The sequence below is a fragment of the Ostrea edulis genome, chromosome 1 (genome assembly GCF_947568905.1).
Source record: "Ostrea edulis chromosome 1, xbOstEdul1.1, whole genome shotgun sequence".
Classification (NCBI taxonomy): domain Eukaryota; kingdom Metazoa; phylum Mollusca; class Bivalvia; order Ostreida; family Ostreidae; genus Ostrea; species Ostrea edulis.
In genome coordinates this window covers 27025854-27053445 of record NC_079164.1, presented here as the reverse complement: position 1 = coordinate 27053445, position 27592 = coordinate 27025854, and the positions used below count along the sequence as shown (strand labels likewise).

The 27592-nt window shown below is 35.1% G+C and overlaps 1 protein-coding gene across 4 annotated transcripts; it reads right to left on the bottom strand.

Annotated features, from left to right (window-relative positions):
• Nucleotides 1–255: 255 nt before the first annotated feature.
• LOC125663853 (uncharacterized) lies at nt 256–26662 on the bottom strand. Of its 4 annotated transcripts, none has more exons than XM_048896257.2 (31): nt 26476–26625; nt 24650–24727; nt 23790–23989; nt 23450–23496; nt 22528–22685; nt 21873–21989; nt 21661–21730; nt 19373–19446; nt 18957–19126; nt 18602–18714; nt 18202–18265; nt 18021–18113; nt 16691–16814; nt 15472–15551; nt 13898–13988; nt 13541–13633; nt 12975–13061; nt 12598–12676; nt 10825–10892; nt 10137–10261; nt 8832–8968; nt 7806–7915; nt 7533–7680; nt 5054–5232; nt 3893–3972; nt 3656–3722; nt 2420–2581; nt 2214–2276; nt 1451–1888; nt 1054–1239; nt 256–803 (listed from the first exon to the last, which is right to left on the bottom strand). In XM_048896257.2, exons 1-31 carry the CDS (start codon nt 26500–26502, stop codon nt 672–674), a joined length of 3660 nt encoding a protein of 1219 aa, XP_048752214.2. In that variant the 5' UTR covers nt 26503–26625; the 3' UTR covers nt 256–671. The 4 variants fall into 4 exon arrangements, with proteins under 4 accessions (XP_048752214.2, XP_048752215.2, XP_048752217.2 ...); XM_048896258.2 differs by having other exon boundaries at nt 26562–26589; XM_048896259.2 differs by lacking the exon at nt 256–803 and having other exon boundaries at nt 1078–1255; nt 26476–26662.
• Between the last annotated feature and the right edge of the window lie 930 nt (nt 26663–27592).

Here is a 27592-nt window from a genome sequence, read left to right as displayed (position 1 = left end):
TGTCAACAATACGCGAAAGAATCTTTATTTTATAGAGTTTGTCTATTCAAAAGACTGGGAATTCTCACAAAAATGAAAGAAAAATTTAAATATAAGAAATAAATTACATTTTTGAAAACACATGAGGGTATGAACTGCAACACTTCACGCTAGCATGCTTTCCATGGAACGCTAATGTGATGCAAGTCATATCATTATGTACATGTATTTCCAAAAATGAAATTCATTTCTTAAGATAGTATTCTATTTCATTAATGTCTTATTAAATCATTTTATTGTCAATTACATGTATTAAATTACAATGTGATAAATAGATATGAATGCTGACAAAGAAGAAAACAATCTAATCATTTACTACTTCACCATCAAGCATCTAAAATTGATAGATATTCAAATCTGAAATGCAATTGTTCTCCTGTACCAGATGCGTACATAAAAGGACTGGCATGCGATTTTCACCATTCCACAGTAATCTGAAGAGTTATACAGAAAGCGCTATAAAAACACTGGAATGTCCAAACCACTGTCTACTGCAACGCAATTAAAGGATTGTTCCTTATCTTATTTCTAGCAAACCATCATTTACTTCAGTGTATCGTGTTATAGACATATTTAAATCAACTGGATAATCTCAAATTTTAAAGACACCCCCCCCCCCCCCCCCTGTTTCTTTAGTTTGGATATTTAGATTTCAGTTCCTGGATCAGTGATTGTGCTTCCGGACAAATCATGTGGACATCACATGCTAGAATATCTTGTACTGAATGCAGGATGTGTTTGATCTCTTCCAGTCGCTCAACAGTCTGAAAGGAAATGCACCAGAACAATGAGATTAAGAGACAGGCATGAGTTTCATCACACACATTTTGTAACAGGCAGTGATTTCTTGAAATCCAAACTAGTCTCAACAGGACTCAGAATCAGACACAAAAAATGCAAAAGAAAATGGGGAAAATGTTGTCATGTCCTACATAAAGTGCTAAAGTTGAACTTCTTCAATAGAACTGACAATGTTGGACACATAACTCTACATTGATGGTGTGCTATTTTTACCTGCTGCGTGTAAGACAAGTAGAAGTTGCCAGACTGGGGGTCATCCTCCAGACAGGGAGAAAGACGGAGTTCTAGGTAATTTCTCAGACTGGGCGAGACCATGAAGATCTTGGCAGACAGGACCTGCATTAATTTCCTCCAATATATCATAACCATTCTGCTGAACATGGCCTCATCTATGGAAATCTGAATAGCAAGTAAACTAAAAATTTTGAGATAATATACACAATTTTCGCCTGTGAACAACTTGTATATATACATGAATATAATATATCTTGAAGTAATATAAAAATTTATACATGTAGTATTGATAGGAAATACATTTTGCTTGAGGTCTGAATGATACTTTATCCCACACTATTATGAAAAGCAAGTATATTATCTGTAAAACATGAACCTTAAATTCTTCAATAGGGACAAATCCTGTCTGCTTGCTAGGCACTGTTCTGTCAGAAATGTCCATCTTCTCAAACTCCTCCTCCCAAAGCTCTTCCTCCCCAGCATGGCCCTCCTTTGACTTCTCCTCATTCACTGTCATCTTTCGCTTCTCCAGCAGGTTTATCTTCTTTGCCTTCTCTTTCTCTCTCATTTCTTTCACTAACTTTTCCTGCTTCTTTCTCTCCTTTTCCTTCTTCTTTCTCTCTTTGATTGGAGTCGGTGGTTTTTCTTCCTTGGTAATTGTAGCCAGATATTTGTCGTTTTTCACTTTGAACTTTTCCATTTCTATAAATAGCTGAGTAAGATCCTGCAAAGTGCTTGTAAATGCAATCACATACTCCATCTGAGCTGCCATACTGTGTAGAACATACCAGGCTTCAACAATGTGTTTTTCTTCCTGTAAAAAAGGAGCACCACCGTTCTGAATACTTATAAATGTACCATAAATCACCTTTTATTCATGAGCACTTTACTTCATGTAAATAACTCAAAAACAAGACTCATGCATAATTTTGTATACATAGTGATGAAGAAATTCAATGTTCACGAAAATTATGTCCCAATAATCTGGTAAGACAGTTTCATAAATAACTTTTTTTTAAATATACATGATTTGGAGTACATGTAGCAAAACACTGTATGATTTATTCTTATCGACATAGTAAGACTTGAAACTTTCTTTAGTGTGAAAAATGAAGAGCACAAGCAGGTTATCTCTATACCTGAGTTAAAACTTCAAACTCGTCCAAATCTGCCACTAGCTCCAAAGGTTCATCATCCCTTACCTGAAGAACATCAAGTAGTTGTTAGTAGTATCTATTACATTTAACTTGCTATACTTCATATGATGTATCCTTAATATAATTTTATTTTGGTGTTTTTTTTAAACATTTGCCCTGCAAGTGACATAACTAGAGTTAATTCTAACCATTCGTAGTAGATTTTTCAGCAGTAGCCCCCTGTGGACCTCCAGCCATTCATTCTGCTGTGCTCCAATCACGATCAGCTGATCCACACACTCCTCCACCGTCACCACATCCTGTTGTATGTCGCTGTACTCCAACTGTCCATTCCGACGATGAAACTGAGCCTACACAATAAACAGTCACCATTACACCTAACTATGGATCAGATTTAACACATACATTTTTCAAACATTAAACAGAGTATTGGATGTGAGATTAAATGTATCAAAGCATCTATATTCAATTATAGTAAAACACAGTTATAACAAACTTTCAGTGCAAGTGATTGATTGATTGTATCTTGTTTAACACCCCTCTTGAGAATTTTTCACTCATATGGAGACGTCAATGATCCCAGTGAAGGGCTGCAAAATTTAGGCCCATACTTGGCGCTTATGGCCATTGAGCAGTGAGGGTTCTTTAGTGTGCCACACATACTGTGACACTGGACATCAGTTTTTAAGGTCCTCACCGAGGACCCGTGACATTCACACCTTGATGCCGAGCATTTGGCGATAGAACTGTCACTACCTGTTTTAATGACTTAGGTCTGGTGCGACTGAGATTCGTACCCCAACCTTCCGCATGCGGGACGAACGCTCTACTTCTAGACCACTGCGGCGATCAGTGTAAGTGAAATATGATGTGTTTGTGAAACACAAATGTCACGATAATGGCCAATTCCAAAGATGGCCAATGTCACAAGGACAAATATCTTGGTGCCAGTAAATAGATCTTGTCACAAGAAATACTCATGTGCAATATGAAAGTTCTAATATTTACCATTTAGAAGTTATGACCAATGTCAAATGTTTTACTGTTATTAGCAAGGTCAAAATTTTCAAAAAGTAGGTCAAACTCCTAGGTCAAGTTTACGGGTCAAAAATGTTGGTACCCACAGAAAGTTCTCATCACAAGGAATAATCATGTGAAATATCAAAGCTCTAGCAATTACTGTTCAAAAGTTATTAGCAAGGTTAAAGTTTCAGACAGAATGACAGAATTATAGAATGACAGAAAGGACAAAAACAATATGCCCTCCGATCTTCAATCTTGGGGGCATAAAAAGTAAATATCACTCCGCAATTAGAGTGAATTCATTATAAGTGTGTTTATTTCAATCATGTTTTACTGTATATTGTAGTCAAACTTTCTAAGTAGGAGAAAAAAATAAATAGAAAAAAATAAATAAAACTTACATTTGCTTTTGAAAAGAAAACGGTCTGGTAGATGGTTATTCCACTCTCAGGGTAAGACAGTTCTGGTCTGTTTACAAAATAATGGATTACTTAATGATTTTGCAACATTTGATAATTGAAAACAAACAAGAAATGATGAAATACATTATTCCTGTACTTTCTTTTCCTTCAGTTCATTAAGAATTATCTCTTTTTCAGCTTTTATTTGGCACAAATTAGGAGATATCCACAACTTACTTGATAAACTTGTCAGTGAGGTAATGCAACAAGAAGTATTTTTCAGCTGTTACATATCTCCAATCTATCATAACCAAAGCCTGAAAAACACATTTTGAAGGAAATTAAACAGCTTTAAGTGGATAATTTTACCAAGCAAGAGGCTAGTTTAATTCACTTTCACCTGTACATCCCCATTTTCCTACTTCATATACATTTATCATGTGTAAATTCCCCAGTCTATATCTTAAAATATTTACAGGTTAACTATTGTTAAATGTGTCAGGGAACAACAAGCCAAGTAAGAATTTGTTCTGAGAGCACACCTGAGATGAAGGAAGTGTTCTGAGAGCACACCTGAGATGTAAGGATGTGTTCTGAGAGCACAACTGAGATGTAAGAATTTGTTCTGAGAGCACAACTGAGTTGTAAGGAAGTTTTCTGAGTTGTAAGGAAGTGTTCTGAGAGCACACCTGAGTTGTAAGAATGTGTTCTGAGAGCACACCTGAGATGTAAGAATTTGTTCTGAGAGCACAACTGAGTTGTAAGGAAGAGTTTTGAGTTAAGGATGTGTTCTGAGAGCACACCTGAGTTGTCAGAATGTGTTCTGAGAGCACACCTGAGTTGTAAGGATGTGTTCTGAGAGCACAACTGAGATGTAAGGATGTGTTCTGAGAGCACACCTGAGCTGTAAGGTCTGAGTAAGGATGTGATCTGAAAGCAAGCTTAAGTTGTAATGTCTGTGTGAGAATGTGAGTGTCAGATTTGTATAAGAATGTATTCTGATTGCACACCAAGTTCTCAGGTCTGAGTAGCAATGTATTCCAAGGGCACATCTGAATTGTCAGGTCTGTGTATGAATAAAATTAGAAGGTACAGCTGAATGCTAAGTCTGTGCCCTCAGGATATACAATGTAACCCTACTCAGACAACTTGAGTTCCCTGTGTTATCTCTCTTGACATTGTCTACTGTTATTATTACTCATTGTTGAAAATCCTAAAAGAAAACATCACAGTTACTTCCCCTGAAATAATTCCACAAAAGATCGATGATTTCTCAATGAGAATTACAGCGAGATACATCATTATCATTTCCCTAAACACATTCAGTATTCAACCTATAAAACAATTGCCTTATTCTAAAGGATGATGATTTAAAATGCTTGGCTTCAGTACATGTACCTTCATATAGAATGTTTTTTTCTGTTGAGCATGGCGGCAAATCGTCGAAGCAAATGCTGAAAAGCCTCCCTTCTCATATCTGTTCAAAATGGTTTCCCAAGACCAGCGCTCAGTGGGGAAGTACATGCCCAAAACAGGCACCGTGTTCTTCTTTATCAACTCAAGTATGTGGGTCTCCACTGGAAAAAGTATTAAAATTCAATACAACATCTGTATGAAAACATTCCCTATCAGCTACATGTATTATACATTTATTGCATGATAGTGAGGGAGATATGAAGATTTATTCACCCAAGAAAAATCTTATTCCCCGAGGGCAATGCCAATAAATAAATAAAATATGATTTTTCTTGGGTGATAAATCTTCATATCTCCCGAACATTCATGCAATAAATTATTTATTATACCACAACAAAGCAAGACTACAAAAATGCATTTGATATTGGAGTCCACTCATCTATACATTGTACAGGGTGATCCAAAACATATGTTACACTTTTAAACTGTTATAAAATTTTAATACCTTAAGTTACAATTATGAAATTTACAACATATATAAAAAAGGATTTAAATTTTTTGTCAATGCATACATTTGTCACAGCTTCCTTGTTAATCAACAAAAACTTTCTTCGGAATAATATATGTCATTTTACAACATATGTTCCAAATGATGTCCCTTTGTCTTTAACATTATTTGAACACGATTTCTGAAGTTTTTTACCACAGCTCTACATGTATCAACAGGGATTGATCTTATTTCTCGTGTAATTGCTGTTTTTAAGTCTTTTGTTGTTTGTGGGGAAGGAGAATACACTCTGTCATTTAGATAACCCCACAAGAAGAAATCAAGGGGGTTCAGATCGGGGGAGTGCGGTGGCCAAACATTTGCGGTACGATAAGAAATGTATTGATCCCCAAACGTGTTGTCAAGCCACTGAAGAACACAACCTGCAGTGTGTGGCGTAGCACCGTCCTGTTGAAACCACACATTATCGAAATTTACAACTTTTCGTCTAAGAGCTGGTAGAAATTTTGATTTCATTAACTTTAAGTATCGTTCAGAATTTACCGTCACTGCATCGCCTTCGGTGTCTTCGAAGAAAAAAGGGCCAATTATTCCGCTTGAATTTAATGCAGCCCATACAGTAACTTTCTCACAGTGAAGAGGTTTTTCCACATAAAAATTGGGTTTCGCCGAACCCCAGAATCTAAAATTCTGTTTATTGACAACATTATTAAGATGGAAGTGGGCCTCATCGGAAAACCATATGGCATCTGTAAAATTTTCAGAGTCAGGTCTACTTAAAATCCAATGGACAAACTCTAAACGACTTCTTTTAAATGCTGCATCACACTTATCTTGTATGGAATCAATTTTAAATCAAATTTGAGCATTCTATGAATACTAGATTTGCTAACGGTGCCATTCAGTTCATGAAATACCCGTCTAACTGATTTTTGTGGAGTTTCAGTAATAACTCTATCAATGGCATCAATGTTCTCTTTGGTACGGGCACTCCTTGGTCTCCCAATACCAGAATTGCGTCTTGTGTCATTTGTGGTGCCTTTAAATTCAAACTTCCTCACAAGTCTGTAAATTAGCATTCTGTTGAGCACTTTTATTCCAGGATGTTGTTTTCTCATGGTTCTAATGACTAAAGTAGCAGATTTACACTCATAGTAAAGTTTGACAATTTCTGCCAGCTGTTCACATGAAGGTTCCATCTTGAAAATGGGATGACGTCATTATGACGTCATAATTAACTGACTATTTAACAGAATTTCCTGAAATTTTGTCAAATAAAATTTATATTAATACACTAGATGTTGACAAAATATCTTTGTAATTGCTTTTGTTTTGATAACGTTATAGATGATTAAAAGTGTAACGCATGTTTTGGGACACCCTGTATAAAGCTGAGATTGCCCTATCGGTAACTGTTACACCATGCCGGCAATGTATTAGAAGGTGCAAACAACGAAATACAGTGATATGATAACCAGTTTTTGTATTTCCATGCTGATTTACTTGTATTTTTTGTATCGAACAAATTCTGGCGATTTTTAGTGTGTATCAGAGACAGAGACCCGCATATTTTATGCCTTACAAACTATGAAAGTACAATGACTTGGCTCGGATTTATTGTGACGTCACAATAAACTTTGTCTACTTTGATGTTACATTTATGGAAAGTGCACGAGGCTGCCCAAGGGGTAAAATATGATGGGGAGATTTGATGTTTGAGAGGGAGATACGAAGTTTATCATCCCTGGCACATGACTGTCTAGACCAATCAGATTATGCGTTGCATAGAATTCTCATACTGAGGTGTAATAATTAATGTTGTTATCCTTAACAGCCTAATATTAGAGTGAGCACAACAAGGAAAATATTTGAAGATAAAATAAGAAAATGACAACCCCCCCAACCCCCCCCCCCCAACCCCCCCGAGAATTAATAAACACATGCATTACTCACCCATACTGGCAAATATTTGTATGGCATTGTCTCTTTGATCAGCTGGTCCCTGGATATAGTAATGCTCATGAAGGTCTACCTTCTTCAGATAAGGCTGGGTTTTTCCATACAGTATGCCTGGACCACTCATAGCAGTACTGACACTTATCTTAAGAAAACAAACAACTTGGTGCAGAATTAGGTTCATTTATAATGATCTACCATTTCCCAAAATGTATGCGGTTCAAATTTAATTTTTGTAAATGTAAAGATGTTTAGAGTATCCTGTACTACCGTGAATTGCTTCCTTCTTTCTGCTGTCTTGTCATAAATCAATGGTTGGATGGCTTCATAAATTGGTGCAAACCCCCCAGTGTCCAAAACATACACAGAACTTAAAAGACCTAAAGAAAGTAGGAAAATGTTTAGAATGACTTCAGCAATGAACAGGTATTCTGAGAGGTTTTCTCAAGCAACATTGTTTTAAATGTGGCTTATTGTGTATTGAAACTGTAAGCCTATTTCAGTGGACTTTGAACCTTTCTTTGGGGTTATCTCCCCTTTTTCATACTAAGGCGTCAGAAGGCAACAGAGCTTAACATGCTGGTTCAAATTTGTGAACCTTAAGCAGTAGTTCACATTTCAGTGTAATGTAAGGAGGTTCCCAGAATGAGCTTCATTAAAAAAGTTCATGTAAATCACAATGGAATCATACATTTCATTTAATAAATGAACAAGAACTCTCATATTAATAAGAATCATCCATGCTAGTCTAAACTACTGAAAATGTATAGTTAACGAGAAATAAGCCTGCTGCAAAAACAACATCTGCTTGCTACAAAAACACAGGTCAGAAGGAACATCCGAATCATGAATGGTTGTGTGAATTCATCAATGAATTATCTGTGCAAGTCTGAACCACATTAAAGATATTGTTACTGAGGGATGGCCCTGCTGCAAAAACTGTAACCGAGTTATTTAACCGAAAAAAGTTCATCAGATGCTGCTTCCAAATCATGAATGTTTGAATCACTATTGAAAATTATAAAATACATATAGGAAGCATATCTGTTAGTTAAAGGTGAACAAATTCAGGAATACGTGAAGAAACATATTTCATTCAATATACATTTGTACAAAAATGTCGTTCATGCTCGATCAAGAAATGAAAGAACAATCTTCCAACCAAAAATGAATATTATCATCCATTCATTTTGACTAACTCAGCTATGATGTCTTTGAAATGATATTTCAAAGGTACTTGTATCTTAAGATGATTCTGTGGAATATCTTACATCATTTCACTGAATTATGATTTACCGTGAGCATCCACTCCATTCACAATATACACATCTGACTGCTTATCTTCCTGTCTGCCCTTTTTTTCCTCAGAGGATGGACTAGTTTGAAACAAGGACTTCATGATATGAGACTTTGGTTGGTAAATAAGATCCATCCTGGAAACAGAGAGGTTTTCATAGTTAAAACTTTGGAAATTGTAATGATAATTCTCAATAGACCAAATTTACATACAATGATTATGAACTTTCCCTCCCGAGCAAAGAGAGTCTTCAAAAATTTTTACAAAGTATATTTAAATCATCTATTTGTAAATTGTACATACAATGTATACAGTATGATGAAATACTAAACTGGAGACTGAAGTCTCTGTGTTTATTAATGAACCAGATGACATTGGATTTTTTCACTTGAAACCCTATATTTAGCTCTGTAAATACAATTTATATGCTTGTTTGTTTATGCCATTTTACAACACATTCACAAATTTTTCACTCATATAAAGAAGTTATCAGCTTTTTGTGCGAAGTGCTACAAATTTTGACTTCTGCCTGATGTTCAGGGTTGTAGCAGTGAAAGTTCTGTTTTGTCCCAATGTTATTTCAAACGTCTCATCCAAAAGATCTATGACCCTCACCTCTACATGCCATGTGTTTGGCAAAGGAAAAGTCACTACCTATTTTTTTATGTCTTAAGTTTGACTCAGCCAAGATACACACAGTGGTTCTTGAGGATATTCAAATCCCTCTATTTTAAGTATTATATTTTGATACAAGTAGCGATCCTGTTGAACAAGATGCATGTATGACTACATCATTTAACGATATTTCATTAAACATGAATTGTTTGTGTCAAGTTTCAATAAAAAAGATCCATTTATTTTAGAGAACTTGTATTTTTGCAAATTTATAAAAAAAAAAAAAAAAAAAATTTAAAAATAAATACCACTGTGACACAAAAACTTTGATCAGAAAAAATTCACTTTATCCTTTGATTAGGAGAGATAAACAGTTGAACTTCCATTCACACATGAACTGTTCAGCAATGAATATTACTGTAACAACTTCTTCTAACTGGTACAGTCCACTACGGATATACATATGTATTGAAATTAAGGGGACCAACCAGAATTGTTCATTATATCCAAAGTTCGATAAAACCAATGTTGATCTACATAAATCATGTTACTAGGAATTTATTTTAACTTCAATAGAACAGATAGTTCAATATCAGCAATTTCAATATAAGTGGAGTAGACTGTATTTATCAATACATGAATGAGATCCTGCCCTAACAACATTACTGTACAACAAGAGTTAACTTTACTTCATGGCCTGCTTTCTAAGCAGTGAGATCAGTGTAGGGTAGGGATTGGGCGGAAGAGACTCCTTATTCTGCAGGATTGTCAGAAAGCTGTGCCACGTCTCATCTAAATGTGAATCAATGGCATACTGAAAATAGAACAAGGATCTGACAGACAACAGAGACAATGGTTTTATCGTATGGATTCTTTTCAGTCTTATTTTCATTATTGTTTAACCCACACATCACCAGCAACACTAGTTGTATAAAGAATGGATATTAAAACCATGAACTTCATATTGTATGAAATGTAATGAGATAGAAACGAAAATGGCGATGAGTGAATTTAAAGTCATGTACAATGTTTAAATAATCTGCATGCTGATGCATGTTCCATTTGTATTAATGTTATACACATATGTCTCTGAAACAATTTTACTGTAAAAAAAAATTTTGTGAATTAAAGATGAAAATATATGCCACTGTAAATAATAACCTGTTTAGAATTTCGTTTTTTCCTGCTTTCATAAGGGGGACAGAATTTCTTTAATGAACCAGTGGACCATCAACCACAAAGCTGACATACAATGCCATGTTTTTACAATCTAAGATTTTTTAAATTATCCTATATGTTTTTCTGCCAAACTTGTAAGTGTTGTGTACTACTTGCACTCAATTGAGACCTGTGACCTAGATTGTCCTATTTACTTACCTGCATCAGAACTCCCTCCACTTTAATCAGCTGGTTATAATCACTGCCATTAGCTTCAACATCCACAACTAAAAAAAAATTTATTTCATTACTCAACATGTATGTCTATTATTGAATATACATTAACTATTGTGATATTTGTCACCATTAACAAGACAATCAACAATGGTTAACTGAAATTCCCAGAGAGGCACCAATGAATGCAGGGAAATGTGCAGGAACTTATAGCAGGATTCAAATTTTAGTGACTTTGGTGGTGAAGCAAGAGTGCTAATTATTAGTTGCACTAAAATACTAAAATCTCTGTTCTATTCTTATACGTAGAAAAAGCCCGAAATCATGATTACACCAAACAGTGTATCAGCTCGAACTGCAACATAAGCTAAAATAACAACACATACAGTACTTCCTTCAACGTGCTGAAGACCTAACTCTGTTATAATGTACAGGTAGTTTATTGTAACATCTTTTGAACATGCATGATTCATTCTATGTTGTACATGCATTATATAAGAGTCTTTCACTTGCAGTCTTAGTGTCCCAGGATAAAGTAATACACAATTTCCAAATGTGTCCGAGTTATTTCCCTTTAGAGAACTCTTGTATACAGTCAGGTGCGAAACAATTTGTTTACATGAAGGAATGAGACAAAACACCCATAACTGCACAAGTGAATGTGCTCAGAAAGTTTTCATATGCTGTTTCATCACCTGAATTCGATTGATACACAAACTAAATAAGTGAAACACTTTTTAAAGTATTCAGAGATTAATTAAATACATGAAAGTCTTATCATATCACACTATTTCATTGCTCCTACATGTACATACCATATCTGGGATAATACTTGCAAATATGATATTCTTTTTACATTTTCACTTTAGTAAAACATTTCTATCAATAGTATTTTGTATTTCTTACATTTACATAAATATAAACAGAAGGTGCTTTTAATACATTTTATCATATCTGGGATAATACTTGCAAATATGATATTCTTTTTACATTTTCACTTTAGTAAAACATTTCTATCAATAGTATTTTGTATTTCTTACATTTACATAAATATAAACAGAAGGTGCTTTTAATACATTTTATCATCTTCCTCACTGACTGTAGGTCCACTTTGTCCCACTTGAGCATTCAAAATACCACTAAATGCACCTCCTATAAAGAAGAGCTCTTATCTTGAAACTGGCATGTTGGGAATATCATGATTCAATTCCTTTATATTCAACTTAAATAATGTAAATGAGAAAATGATTGCACTTTTACCAAGGAAGGAAACGATCATATTCAAGCTGGACTTTTCTTATCTAAAAATTTCATTTTTGAAAATACATGAAGGCATGAACTGTAATGCTTTATGCCAGCATGCTTCATTAAGTGCATTAGCACTTTATGAAAAGTAGGGTGGAATAAAACATTTCTATTCAACCCTCATGTATGTTCGAAAATGAATTTTTTTTTACATTAACTTTTTACCTTCATATGTTAGAATACCCTGTCGTTAAGAAAATTCCTACTACATTTACCAAGATTCATATGCACATTATTCATATTCATGAGGAAATGGCTACCATTTCAATTGGTATCGAAGCCAGGGCAAAAACATTGGAAAATTTAATGTAAATATAAGTGTGCAGTGTACAAACTGTATTTGTGTTTCACTGTTTAAAAGTCAAGCTACATGTTTGTGTAGCATTATTTCTATTTTGCGTTACCTTTGTATTGCACGACTCGAGGATTAAGTATTATAATAACTGTACTCACTCATGCGTTCATGCTCCAGATCTTTCATTTTCTCGTCTTCCATGCCGTGGACGACATCGGCTTCGTGTTTCACACCTCCCTGACATGTTCAAAAGAAGAGCCTACTAATCTATTGGCTTGTTTTGTAATTTTCAAACCTTGATCAGTTTTTACAAGATACAGTAAATCACAGTAACAGCAATCCTCCAGGGCCAGCCAAAAACAGTTCGTTATACTCAAACTTTGTTATATCCATTCCTCTCATAGGGGAATAAATATCACTTCATAAAATGTGTGAATTTGTTATATGCAGGTTCGCTATAAGCATGTTTTACTGTATAGTAAAAGTTACTTTATGAATATAAATTTTTATTCTGTAGATGTGAGAAAGAGCTTACATTAGCATCGGGTCTCTGTCGCACTGTAAAGATTGGTTTGGGTTGGGCATCACGATGTTCCCCCACAGCCACAATAAATATCTTTGCCTGCATGAAAAAATGAAATACATGGTAACATTTTTTTATTTCACTTCACATATTCTAAAATCTTTTAAAATGCATTTAATGTTTTATTATTATCTGGTATTACCTCAATACCCCACTCAATTTCAAATTCCTCCTATCACATTTATATAGATTCTTTATACAGATGGCAGATTCACACACATTTTTAAAACCAGTACTCAATTTAATTTACAAAAAAAATTCACAAACCATTTAGCAGGGGTTTTTTTCCGCGGGGTGATAAATTTGGCTTATTTTAGCAATGAGACAGCTTTCTGCCAAAATTTCACTTGCCAAATATGCACCCAATTGTGACTTTAGTATTTGCAAGAGAGATAACTCTTCCGTGTCCGCCAAAATTCATTCCACTAAAAATAATAACATCTTTGAGCCAGCAAATCGCCAAATTTTAGACCCGTGAAAAAAACGCTATACAGTATCACATCAGATTAAACACCTACGGTTAAAACTGGGCAACAGTCTTTGAGATTCTCCGAGACTTGAATCACCATTCCTTGGATGTAGAAGTACATGGCATATAGACCTCTGTGTAACTAAAACAAATTAAATTGGTATCATCTTACCTACTAATTGTTCTATTTTCTACATGTAATACATATAATGTACAATATAACAAGAAACTAAAGACATGTCAGCCAACTCTTACATTCAACGGAACATTTTTCATAGATGACAATAAAACAAGAAAATATATAAAAGAAATTATTTTCCTATATCAGTAAAAATTTACTACATAAACATATATTCCTCTGTGCTTTACTTTTTCTGCTTCACTGCTTTCCTGACATTGTACTGACCTCTATTGCAGTGTAGTCACCAGAAATAAACTGAGTGATTCTGGACACCAGTATATCACCAAAACATTTCATGGAATGATTCCTTTCAATCCTGTAAATAATTTACTAATGCTAAGCTCCATATAACATTACAAGTAATAATTATTGTAAAATATGCAAACTTTTATTGTCATACCTTTTCTCATAGTTAATGGCATCGTCGGAAATCCACGGTCGGCTGCTCTAACTGAGAGTGACCGACCGTGGGTTTCCGATGATGAGTTAATGGTGAAAACAAGAGGTACTGTGAGCAATGCTCACTAAGAATACCCCCCGCTTACCCCAATCTCCCAAAGGGTGTTGGTAATAGGTATAAACTACCTCTTTTCTGAGTGTAAAAAACAAATGGCATGACAAACCGAACCATATTGCTACTTCGATGTCCAGTGCACGTGACCTTTGACCTTTTGACCCCAAAATCGATAGGGAACATCTTCATCCCATGGGTAGTCCATATGTATGATATGGTGACTGTAGGTGGAAAGGATAACGCTTTAGAGCCCGGAAACCATATTGCTACTTCGATGTCCAGTGCGCGTGACCTTTGACCTTTTGACCCCAAAATCGATAGGGAACATCTTCATCCCATGGGTAGTCCATATGTATGATATGGTGACTGTAGGTGGAAAGGATAACGCTTTAAAGCCCGGAAACCATATTGCTACTTCGATGTCCAGTGCGCGTGACCTTTGACCTTTTGACCCCAAAATCGATAGGGAACATCTTCATCTCATGGGTAGTCCATATGTATGATATGGTGACTGTAGGTGGAAAGTATAACGCTTTAGAGCCCGGAAACCATATTGCTACTTCGATGTCCAGTGCGCGTGACCTTTGACCTTTTGACCCCAAAATCGATAGGGAACATCTTCATCCCATGGGTAGTCCATATGTATGATATGGTGACTGTAGGTGGAAAGGATAACGCTTTAAAGCCCGGAAACCATATTGCTACTTCGATGTCCAGTGCGCTTGACCTTTGACCTTTTGACCCCAAAATCGATAGGGAACATCTTCATCCCATGAGTAGTCCATATATATGATATGGTGACGGTAGGTGGAAAGGATAATGCTTTAGAGTCCGGAAACCATTGCGTCTACAGACGGACGGACGGACGGACAGACAGACGGACAACCTGATTCCAGTATACCCCCCCAACAACTTGTTGCGGGGGGTATAATAATGCTCTTTCTGACTGTCTAATTAGATTTTACATTTAAATTCAAATAGAGGGTTTGTTGATTTTGAATTTTCTGAGCTCCTGAATTAATGCACAAAACTGCTGACAAAGAATGTAAATCCTGTCTTTCCCAATCCCACATTAGTACATCGTCACAAACCACGGGGTTTGTGAAATGGCATGAAACAATAACCCGTGGTTTGCGACGATGACAATAGTGTCACTGAAGAATTCTATTAGTTTAATAACATATCATTCAAGTTTGAGATACTGAAGGGTAACTTCATATGATAGCTTAGAAAGTATGTTTGAGCAATGATTTAAGAAATCCCAATGACTTCAAACAAAGCTTACAGACTGGTGTCAAACATTAGTGCTGTTGTCTTTCTATAATCCTCCAACTGCCTTCCAATTTCTTTGGTGAATTTTCCCTCCTATCAAAAAAATACTCAAAAAATAATGATTGAATAAATACTGTTCCCCCCTTTCAGATACTACATACATGGCTCCACAACAGTCAGTATAAGAAACATGTACATACACCTTCAAAACAGAAGTGCACTCCTGAGCAATGAACACGGCACGTAATACACACAGAGAACAGAAGTGTACCCTGTATCATACGACTCCTGAGCAATGTACACGGCACGTAATACACCCTGTATCATACGACTCCTGAGCAATGAACACGACACGTAATACACCCTGTATCATACGACTCCTGAGCAATGAACACGGCACGTAATACACACAGAGAACAGAAGTATACCCTGTATCATACGACTCCTGAGCAATGTACACGGCACGTGATACACACAGAGAACAGAAGTGCACTCTGTATCATACGACTCCTGAGCAATGTACATGGCACGTAATACACACAGAGAACAGGACTGGGTTGCTCTAAACCTTGGATAAATTTGACCAGTGGTTAAGCTAACCACTCGTTAAATTTAGTATCCACTGGGTAACTAACCACTGGTCAAATTTCTGTTGTTCAAAGCAGATTTAGCCCTTAGGACTTATTAATCAATGGTTAGTATCCCATAATCCAACACCTGTCTTCTACAGATGTAAATAATAATGGTCTCTAAGTGTTCCCTCTCTATGTTGATGATATGTAGAATTGAATCAAGATTAGATTCTCTAAATCTAAGTGCAATACAGATGAAATACATATTGTATGTACACTACATGTATATGAAAATTAATCAATTATTGATTTGATGATCAAGTTTACAATGTACAAAAACCTTCAGAAAATGAATCTGACCAAATAAAACACAGACTTACTCCATCCTGGGCTTTGGACAATAGGACCAAACTCCTGAACTGGTCAAATAAAACACAGTGACTTACCTAATCCTAGCGTTTGGTTAGTAACACTAGATTCTTGCACTGGTCAAATAAAACATATAGAGACTTTAATACTGCATCCTGGGCTTTAGTTAACAATACCAGACTCTTGCACTGTCAGATCAAATAAAACATGAGAGACTTACCGCATCCTGGGCTTTAGTTAACAATACCAGACTCTTGCACTGTCAGATCAAATAAAACATGAGAGACTTACCGCATCCTGGGCTTTAGTCAACAACACCAGACTTTTGCACTGGTCCCATAAAACACAGATTTTGCCGAGAGATGAGTTACACAACTTGAGCAATTCTTCAGCTATCTCAATAGGATATGAAGCTCTAGGAAAATCGGAAAATCAGATCATTAATGCAACAGCTTTTCTTGTGTTCCATTAGGCTGTGAATCTATACAGTAAATCGACACATTACTGATACATGTGTAATCTATATCAAGAACTATACCACACTTAACATGGTAGGTAAAACTGGACTAAATGTATATAAAAAACAACGCTCTCTCTGGGATATAAACTGTCGCAAACATTCAAATCTTTCCAGTACAATGTACCTCATAAATCAGAATTCTACTTTTAACACGTATTTAAAGATATGACACACCACATGTCAAATGTTGAAAGTTACAGTGAGAGAAACTGAAACATGGTACAACCTGTAGTTAGATCAATGACACTTTATATAAAATTAGAGTCCGCTTTGTGCAATCACATGTTACACGGTTTCTGTATGCAGCATTAATCAAACAGTACGTACATGTACATACAATTTTTAGGTTCTGTACATGTAGATTTCTTATTTCATGCAAGTACTTAATATCGCAAAATGACTCGTAGATGTCAATTCATGACGATCAAGAATTTTTACATGTATTTCAGCAATATGCTGTAGAAATATGGGTTGATATTTTTGTTTGCTTGTTAGCTCTCTAGCCTTGCCAGATATACCGAACTGACCTATGTAGATGTTTATAAAAATTGCATCTGAAAATAAAAAAATCACTTTTAAAGACCATCTAAATGGTCCAAAAGGAAGCAGATAAGATTAAAATAAGGGGGAAGAAAGATTAATATGTTACATGCAAATCATTTAAAAGAAATGAAACACAACAAACTGTATAATTACTCTCAATCGATTTTACTGGGATTGCTGAAAATAGCTGATATATAAAATCCAACATGGTGGATAATAATCAGTATAAAACAAAATCTGAAGGCGCAATTAATGCTTAAAGTTTGATTGGCAAAGTGGTAATTTCATTTAACATATCTTCATAATGAATGGCCTTTATCAATGCTTTCTGTTAGATTAATACTAATATAATTTACACACATCAACTTATCTGCCAAATAGACAGGATTTTTCTCAGAAAATGACTAAAAATAAGCGTTTTCCCCTATACTCCACAACAACTCTATTTCTGAACATTACAGTAACCTTACTTTGCAAGTGATACTTCTCGCAAAATTATGCGATATATCTAGCATTCAGTATGTTTGTGGAAGCAGTGCGATTTGCAGAACGACTTACCTGTCCATCTGGAACAGCACGATGGACCAGTAGATTGCCTCAGAGAACTCCGCATACATCAGGCACCCTGCTATCTTCTTGTTCAGGTAGTTTCTGATAAAATCAACAATAAGGAATTGACATAACCAGTAATGTGAAAAAAAACTTCTCAACATGAAGCGCTTTGTACGCCACAACTTACCGGACCCCTTCCACCACCTCGTTGGTTGATGTGAAACCCCCAGCGTCTTTAACTCCACTGTAACCTGTAAAATAACATTAGTTCTGCTATAGTACAGTAAAACATTGTTACAGCAAACACGCTTATAATGAATTCACTTTTACAGTGAAGGGATTTTCATATCCTGTACTTTTAAATCAGATCATGAACTCAATGAATATAACAAATTATGTTTATAGCAAATCAAAATTGTTCATTCCAAGCACTTCACTATAATCAATGTTTTACTGTTTATAGCAATATTTCACCACATCGATTGGGAAAAAAACAACAACAGCTGTTCAAGTTAGAAGACAGGAATTCAATGGAAGAACTTATATACATGTACATGCAGTACTACATTTCTGTAATGAATGATTACCGGCTTTATCTCTCTGGTCCTGTGTAAAAAGACCGAGATAATACTCTGCCTGACGTTTCTCCAAATACACCCCGTCATACATTGATAGCATCGGTGTCCCAGCTTCTGGCAATCTGCCAAACAGATCATGATCAAATAGAAATTTATAAATAAAATTCTTATATTTCCAATACACATCTGGATTTTGTTAATACTTATAGCATTAGTTCAGGATCTACAATGTAGGTATGATTTGATAATTCACATTGTACATTGTATTCACAAACAAGAGGCCCTTGGGCATTATAATTAGCTTGAGTAGCATTGGTGATGGTGCACTGAATGCAAAATTAATTATGACAAAAACCCACTGTACCTGACACCCTCCTGACTATCAGCGCCCTCTAGTGGATGTTGAAAGTTAACAGCATATTGTACTTGACCAGCAGTGGACCTCTCTCCTGCACGGTCCAGACTGAACACACAGTCCACCATAGGGTACAGATGATTTAACACGGCACGATTCACTGCTTGGACAAACTCCTTCTGCAGAGAGAGAGAGCTTACAAATTTCATACAGAGCAGGACACAAAATCATGTTACTGCTACTGTAATTAATCAGCAAAATACAGAATTGTGTTTTGATGTTACTGATCTTTACTTTTGCAGTCAATGGGACTTGTATATAACATCTCAATATGAAAATTAGGTCAAACGATACTTGCTCATTAATGAAACAATTTACATTATTTCAGCTGATATTAATTAAATAATTCTTTTCTAACAATATACCTTATCTTTTTGTAAGCTCTCAAGATCCCACTTATCCACAAACTGCATTTTCTCCAGGTGTGGAATATGTATATCTATAATGAATTTAATAGTGTCATTTACATCAGAGACATAGACTGTATACAACAAAGAACAACTTCTTTGGGAGCTTGTTTACCACTTTTATGTGATGGCCACAATTTCACATTCTTCATTTCTATTCATTGGTTCAATAAACTGAAGTTAAATCTAGTTTATCTTATTCCTATCGTAAAATAATTAAATTAAATAACAAGTTTTGAAATGATTTGGTGATTAACAAATACACTATTACTTAAAAATAAGCAAATTCTTAGCAATAGTTGAAATCTTCCCAATCCGGCCAATTTTAGGTCATGTGTTGCCTTTTGAAACTACACTTTTATCGAAGTGGTATACATGTATATCCTATGTAAATATAATATTTCAAATGTTTTGTTGATAGAATTTAGGTTTGCATAATTAAATTCACAATGTGCATTTTCACAAAGTGCTCGGTGCTGTGAGATATGGGAATTGGAAAAGATGCTAATCTCCTTTATATATGTTTCTTTGTACAAGTTTGCTATCAACATTTTTTTAATGATTGTTTTTGTCATGAAAAAATGCAATTGCAAGAAGGTTATTACTATGCATGTATATTATATGAAAGATTACATCTCCACTTCATAGATCTACACATGTAACATATTTCACAGAAAATAATTTAAAACTAAGTAACCATCAAAGCCATTCTATAAGACATTGTGATGAGGGTTGGCAAATTTAATCAAAGTGAACACCTGTCGTCTTTTCCTTGTTGACCCTCTAGTTCACAAATATCAATAATAACAAAGTAATAACTGTAAGATGATGCTGTTACCAAAGCTTCCCAAACAAACACCAATTGAATCTTTACCCCAAAAATGAAATTGCTATTGATCTAATTTCTGCAAAATAAACAAACTGCACATTGTATTTAGACTAGTACTCCTCTTGCAAAACCCCGAGAGTGAATCCCTTACAATTTTCAAAATTTTGAGATTACAATTTTATTTGCCATCCTCAACAACCACTACATACCAAACTTTGTAGAGATCATATAATATTTTTAAACAAGAGTACCGTAAACGGTACAATATACGCCCATCAGACAGTGAGCCTTTGACTAAATATCAGGGCATATCTGTATCCATAATGAAAAAAGTCCAAAAGTAGGTCAAAGATGTACCAATCCAGCTGAAATGCAAACTCACTCTTACAATTCTTGAGGAAAATTTCCAAATTTCAAAGTTGTACATGCATCCGTTACGGAAAAAAGTTCATAAAACATGACCCAGGAGGGGCGGACGGACGGACAGCCAGCCGGACGGACAGCGCCATAACATAATATGTCCCGTCTAATGACAGGCGTATAAAAACTGATGTGTTTTCAGTGACCATTTTGAAATAATAATTTTTGAGTTTTATGTGCCATCCTCAGCTACCTCAAGAACAAGGTAAGGGCCTACTGTGGCCGTTTTAAACACTAAATATCACATAATATGCAAGCACGTGTACTGAACATCTCACATGTTTTGGTATTTAGGTGTAACATAATAATAAATCATACAAAAAAATCCTTCCAACTGCAGGTTTAAGTTTTCGATAATTACTTGGGGCCAATTTATGCCAAAACAGAACCTTTTTTTGTTGTTGAGATTGGACGTTAAAAAATTGATTCATTTTTGGAATCATTGTTTTTAAAAATTTCCACCATTTTAAAATTTTGTGTTTACTATAATTCTATTGCCACCTTTAACTAGCCCAAATTTCATTGAGATTGGAATACATTAAAGATTTGTCACATTTTTGTCAACCATTTTCAAAATGTCAGATATTTTGCAAATTTCAAGTACAGTTCATAATTTTAATCACCATCTTAAACTACCCCTATATATACCAAATTTCTTTGACAGTGGACAATGCAAAAGTTTGAGGTATTAAAAATTGTATTTTACAAGTTATATAGAAAAAAAAATTGAAGCAACATCCCCTTTTGATACCCCAAAAATATACTCCCCCCCCCCCAGATATTGCAAAATTTGAAAGATCATCTGTGAACATAAGCCTACCATCCCACAAAATATTGTGAACTTGCACCTTACCTTTTCCGAGATCTACTCTGGACAAGTTCAGCTTCAAGAAAGGATGGGAATAAAGAATGGAGCAAACACAATAAGTCTCAAAACTTTGTTTGGGAGACTAAATAATAAGACATATTAGTATACGTTCAGTATCTAACATCATACCCATAACATAGTGTCTTTTATCCAGGTCCTTCATGTGACTTATGATCCCATCAGCAAATTCCTCAATGCCCTGTTTGTGTAGAAATCATTTTCAACAAGCCTTTGGTAAATCACCCGAAGATGTGCAACACCATTAACAATAAAACAGCACTTGGTTTATCTACACGTTACCATGTATGTTACAGAATGCAAAATAAGCTACATGTATTTACCAAAGTTAAATCTGTTTGATTGATGGTCATTTCCAGTCTAAACTGTGGCACATGAATCTCTGAGTAATATGTTCCTTCAAAGACAGCTGGTCCTACTAGTGATAGTGACATCGATCTCTATAAACAGAATCAAGAAAGTAAATGTCGTACTGTGCTGCAACACCTCATTTAAACTTAGTATAGTTACACATACATTGAAACTTGTCTAATCTGACATGCATAAGGAGACAAATTTATTTGTTGGAATACACAGTGTGTCGGAATAAAAAGTAAAAAAGATACAATAAAAATATGAAATTCAAAATGAAAATAAGGATTGGAATGTTCAGTGTAATGGATTGCAAAGGCGTCAGTTACAGTAATGCCTAATGGCAGTTTTCACTGAACTTGAACCAAGATCACTCTAGAAACTTTAAATGGAAAATTGGATACAAATACAGTGAATTTTGTCTAAAATCTTAATCTTGATTTATACATTGTAAATTGAAACCATTCTTTTAAATTCTATCATAAAACAAGAGGCCCATTCCCTCGGGAATGAATATTGCTTCACAATAAGTGAATTCATTTTAAGCATGTTTGTTATGTAAGTGTGTTTTACTGTATACACTAAACAGGTCTTTAACTAGATAAGTTGGTTTTTAACAGCACTCACTGACAGTCCTGGGAAGTTACTGAGGTCAGCCACCAGCCAGGAGTACTTCTGTAAATGAGCAGGGGACACTGCGCTGATGATATTACTCAGTCCCCACACATTGTTACAGCCCCGCACAGACACCAAACCATCCAGATACGAGCTGTCAAAGTCCGTGTCTGTAACCATGACAATAAAACTCAAACAAGCTAATTATCAACAGCACTGATTTCAAGAAAAATTGCTCAAAAACTTTCAACAAAATGATCCTTTAAATTACTCAAAATGACTTTTATTAGAGTTAGCTTAATCATAATAAACTTCACACAAGTCAAATTTCACACAACAATACATGTACATGTAATTCAAAGGTGCTTGATGTTTTAAATATACATGTATGTAATAAAAAATGTCTTTCTGTAAACAATCTATTCACAATTCACTAAATAGTTTGTTTACAGAAATAAAACTTTTTTTCATTATATCTAAAACATCAAGCATCTGTGATGTAATTCATATCACATTTAATCATACATGTTGAAGCCTAGTCTTTTTTATGTTTCACAACCTTATTAAAAGCAGTAAAAGCCTAATGTATTAATAACACCAACTTAAAATGTTAGAGACCATTTAAGAATTTATTTTCAATCTGGTAGATGAGAACTGCACATCTAAACAACCCTTGGTCAGCTACGATGAATCTGGTATTGATGCAAATGGCTACACATGAACTGATACAGGGCTTAGAGACTCTCATTCAGAACTCTTCTCCGACAAACAGTCATAACAACGGTGTTTTTATATGATGTTTTTAGCATCATTTCAATCGAAAACACTGCATTTGATATAATTTCAATCATGTTTACATTATAAAAGTTATGTTGACACACACATTTTAGTTAAGCATGAGCCATTTGTTATTAAATGAGCTTGTAATCATTACTCAGTAAGGAATGAATTAATGTTCCATCAGTGAGATTGAGAAGAAATCTGAAAGGAAGAAATTTGTTCTACTGAAGTAACAGTGAAAATAAATGTACTTTTAATTAATTTTTTTTTACTTTGATTGTTTTTGTGTCATTAAATCACTCAAATTCAGTAATATACATGTAAAATATCCCATTAGCAATGTACATGCATATTGCAAACTGTATGAAAAATCCATTCATGTGAAGTGAAGAGTCATGAAATTCCATTCACTACAATATATATGAATATTTGGATATCCATTGAAGACTTTTTAGTTTGTTTGACTGATTGGACAGATTCGCTTCTTTACTTACTTCTCCTCTAACCCAGAAAAGCGCATGACAAATCCCGGATAAGGATTGTATGGCAGTCTCTGCAGACTAAACAGCTGCTTTACCAAGTCTCGAAACTTTTGGTCCACCTCTGTTTCCTCTAGGTACGCCATAAAGACCCTCATGTGGTCAGTGTTAAAGTCTGGTGCAGGAGGCTTGTAGCCTCGAGGTCTATCAATTTCCTAAAAATAAAATGTATAATGTACATACAGACAGCTTACAACATTTTAGATAATTTCGTGATAGTGTTCACTGCATCTTTGATAATTTCATGATAGTGTTCACTGCATCTTAGATAATTTCATGATAGTGTTCACTGCATCTTAGATAATTTTGTGATAGTGTTCACTGCATCTTTGATAATTTCATGATAGTGTTCACTGCATCTTTGATAATTTCATGATAGTGTTCACTGCATCTTTGATAATTTCATGATAGTGTTCACTGCATCTTTGATAATTTCATGATAGTGTTCACTGCATCTTTGATAATTTCATGATAGTGTTCACTGCATCTTCTGTCCACTCATATCTCTACATCTTTATAAAATCATATAGGTACATCAGTACATAAGTAGAGTGACATTTTGGCACAGAATTTACAGCACATACACAAGCAACTACATAAATCAATTTACTTCAGAACTCTTATAAACTATGGTTCAAGTTTTGGAAAATTTAAAAGGTAGACAAAAAATTCTATAGTCAAAATGTTGGCAATCAGTTTCAAAATGAACATTTATACACCAAAACCATTTCCCTTAAAAATTCACTAATTTTCCAAAGTACTGATAGGTACATGAATTTATCATAGTGTAGAATAAAAGCTAGTGGTTTATTTACATCCTCCTCATTTTCTTCCTCCAAGGTCTCTTGGTGGACAGGTCGTCTGATTTTCCTATTTCTTCTCCTGTCAGGATTCTGAATAAAAACAAAGAAAACAAACCAAGAAGTGGTAGGTTCTGCATTTGGCAAAATATTTACATTTTAATTCAATGTATGCCATTGTATAACAAAGTTTGCATGATGTATAAACTTGTGTTTCTAACATTTGACCTTGAAATAAAGAAAATTTGATAACAAGGCCTATTAGAAAAACACAACATAAATTAGATATACAGAAAGTTTGTATAAGTAGGACTACACACTTCCCATAATTAGGATTCCTGAGGCCAGACTTACAACACTACCCACAGGAATGACGGAAAATGGCCTATACGTAACACAAGTTAGATCCATAATGAAACATGGTTCCATCATATGGGACCCTATGCAGCAACAGAAATAAATAAGATTGAGAACATCTAAAGAAGAAGGTTATGTTTCATCCCCCAAAGACTACACCTCCAGAGAAGGAAGTATTACAGCGATTTTTTTCTACCCACTGGTACTGGTACCGGTACCCATTCAATTGGGAAAAATAGCGTCAAAATCGAACAAATTGGGAATTTTCTACCAATGTATCGGCAAATAATTTCAACTAAAAGAAAAGAAAAAAGAGAACAAAACAAGAAGTAGTCATCCCTTTATAAACCTTTTTACGGTAATATTTGCTATTGTGATACATAAGGAATCATCGTAGCTTCATTTTAGAATCGTCGTAGCTCTACAAAACACGCGCACTGCCATGATCTGTACTTTCGATTAACACTGGAAGTGAACATTTTAGTTAACTTGTACAGCGTTTTAGACTAAGAAAATTACGATGTCGGCGGTCTATTTTTCGGCAAGTAAACTGGGAATTTTTAGTCTCAAAATTGGGAAAAATCAATGTTTTTTGGCATTGGGAATGGTACCGTTTATCGGTACCAGTTATATAAGGAAAAAAATCGCTGTATTATCACAATGTCACAAGATCTTGACCTAACATCACTGAAATCAAAGAGACAACAACAGTGACTCATATCTTTTTATGAAGTGGTTGAGGGGCAGATTCTGGCTAAAGCAACCTAAAAGGCAAATTCCAGTGCGAAATTTTTAAAATTGTATCACCACCAATATTATCTCCAACAATGAAAGGGGTACACCAGACGAGCCAGCCTCTACCATAGACACTCCCCATTTCATATCGTAAATGACAAATGATAAGTCTGCATAGGTATACCCCTTAATTCATACTATAAACAACTACCCACCATTCGAGATTTTATAGCATAGAGAGGAAGACCTATGTCACATAGATTGCCATTCGACATTCACAAAATTAAATGGAGTGTCTATGCTCTCTACATGCAGCTACCCCGACAACATCAGCACAATATAAGAACTCCTTAATATTCGTCAAAACATCAATCGAATGGAACCACCTGCACCATAATCTCAGCGAGATTCGTCGAGGCTGGATATTTGGACTGACGCCTCGGAAGAAGCGTCAGTCCAAATATCCAGCCTCGACGAATCTCGCTGAGATTACCTGCACCATAGTCACGACAGTGTAATTGTTACTGCCACGGATCTTGGATCATTTTACTTCAGCGCTCGCCAATCATCACGACTAGGCCTAGTTAGCGGGTCCTCCCCCGTCTCATCATAGCCCTTCACGGAATTTGAGACATGTCTATCTATAAGCTACAGATATACATCTCTCATAAAATTAACTGGTAGTACTTCTAAGTTCTAAATATTCTAATGCATGTTCAGTTGCATTATGAAAATAAATTGAAACCAACCGTTTGGTTTGTTGATGGTCTAGACATGTCTCAACACTTCTTAAATTAAATTAGATCTATAGATACACTTCTATAGATACACACACCAAAAATCAAGTGGCAGTTGAAGTGCCGTCTTCGCTTTGTTGTTTACATTCTCCTTTGTTAAGACGTACATAAAATATTCGTATTTCTATTCAGCGCTAAACAGAATTTATGCTATGTTCTAATTCGTTCCACTCAAACGAACATAAATTATTTACAATATAACAACACACATGTTAGGGGAAAGAAGCGCTTATATGCTTGCATTTATTAAACGTACAAATATATTACAGTTTTCATTTCAACTTCATCTGTAATACATATTAGTAGAAGCTACATTGTAGCACATGATACGTTCATAACTAAAACAATATCGTAACGTTGTGCAAACTGTGGGTGGGAGGTGTGTGTGTGTGTGTGTTTGTAAGCCCTGTCAATTGAACCAGTGAATAAGAAGGCACACGTGTAAATCAACACGGGGTCGGTCAAAGGAACACGAAAATGGTGGTGTTCAGTTGGATTTTTATAAAAATCAGCATAAAATCATTAAATAGTTCATCTACCATCAAAATCCTGAAGTGTTTACTTAACAGGATTTATGAGATGTGTGTAACAGGTGTGTAAAGATTTAGCACTCGTCCATCTTTTTTCCTTGCGAGCATGGCTTACACACTTTCGAAGTGCGCATGCTCTGTTTTGAATGACGTAATTTGTGATGTCATCATAATGGAGTTTTCCAGGGAAAGAAGTTGGCCCATCTGAGGTAAGTAAACATGGTTGAAAGAAAATGTTTGCATATTAACAATGAGTTTTTTATTAGATAGACTGATTAAATGGTGTTTCATACCGATCGTGTTATGTACAAGCGACAGAGTACCCGAGTTACTGAAAATTCCGATGATGAAAGTGATATATCTAGTACGTGAACTGTTTGGGGTTTTTTCTAAAATTTAATCTTTGCAGTTAATGTACTCTGTATACTAAAAATTCATATTGATTTTGGATAGAATTTCACATTTAAAAACAAATAGATATGCGCCAAGTCCTTAGGAATCAACCCCACCCCCACCCCTCCACACGGGACTTTTTTTTG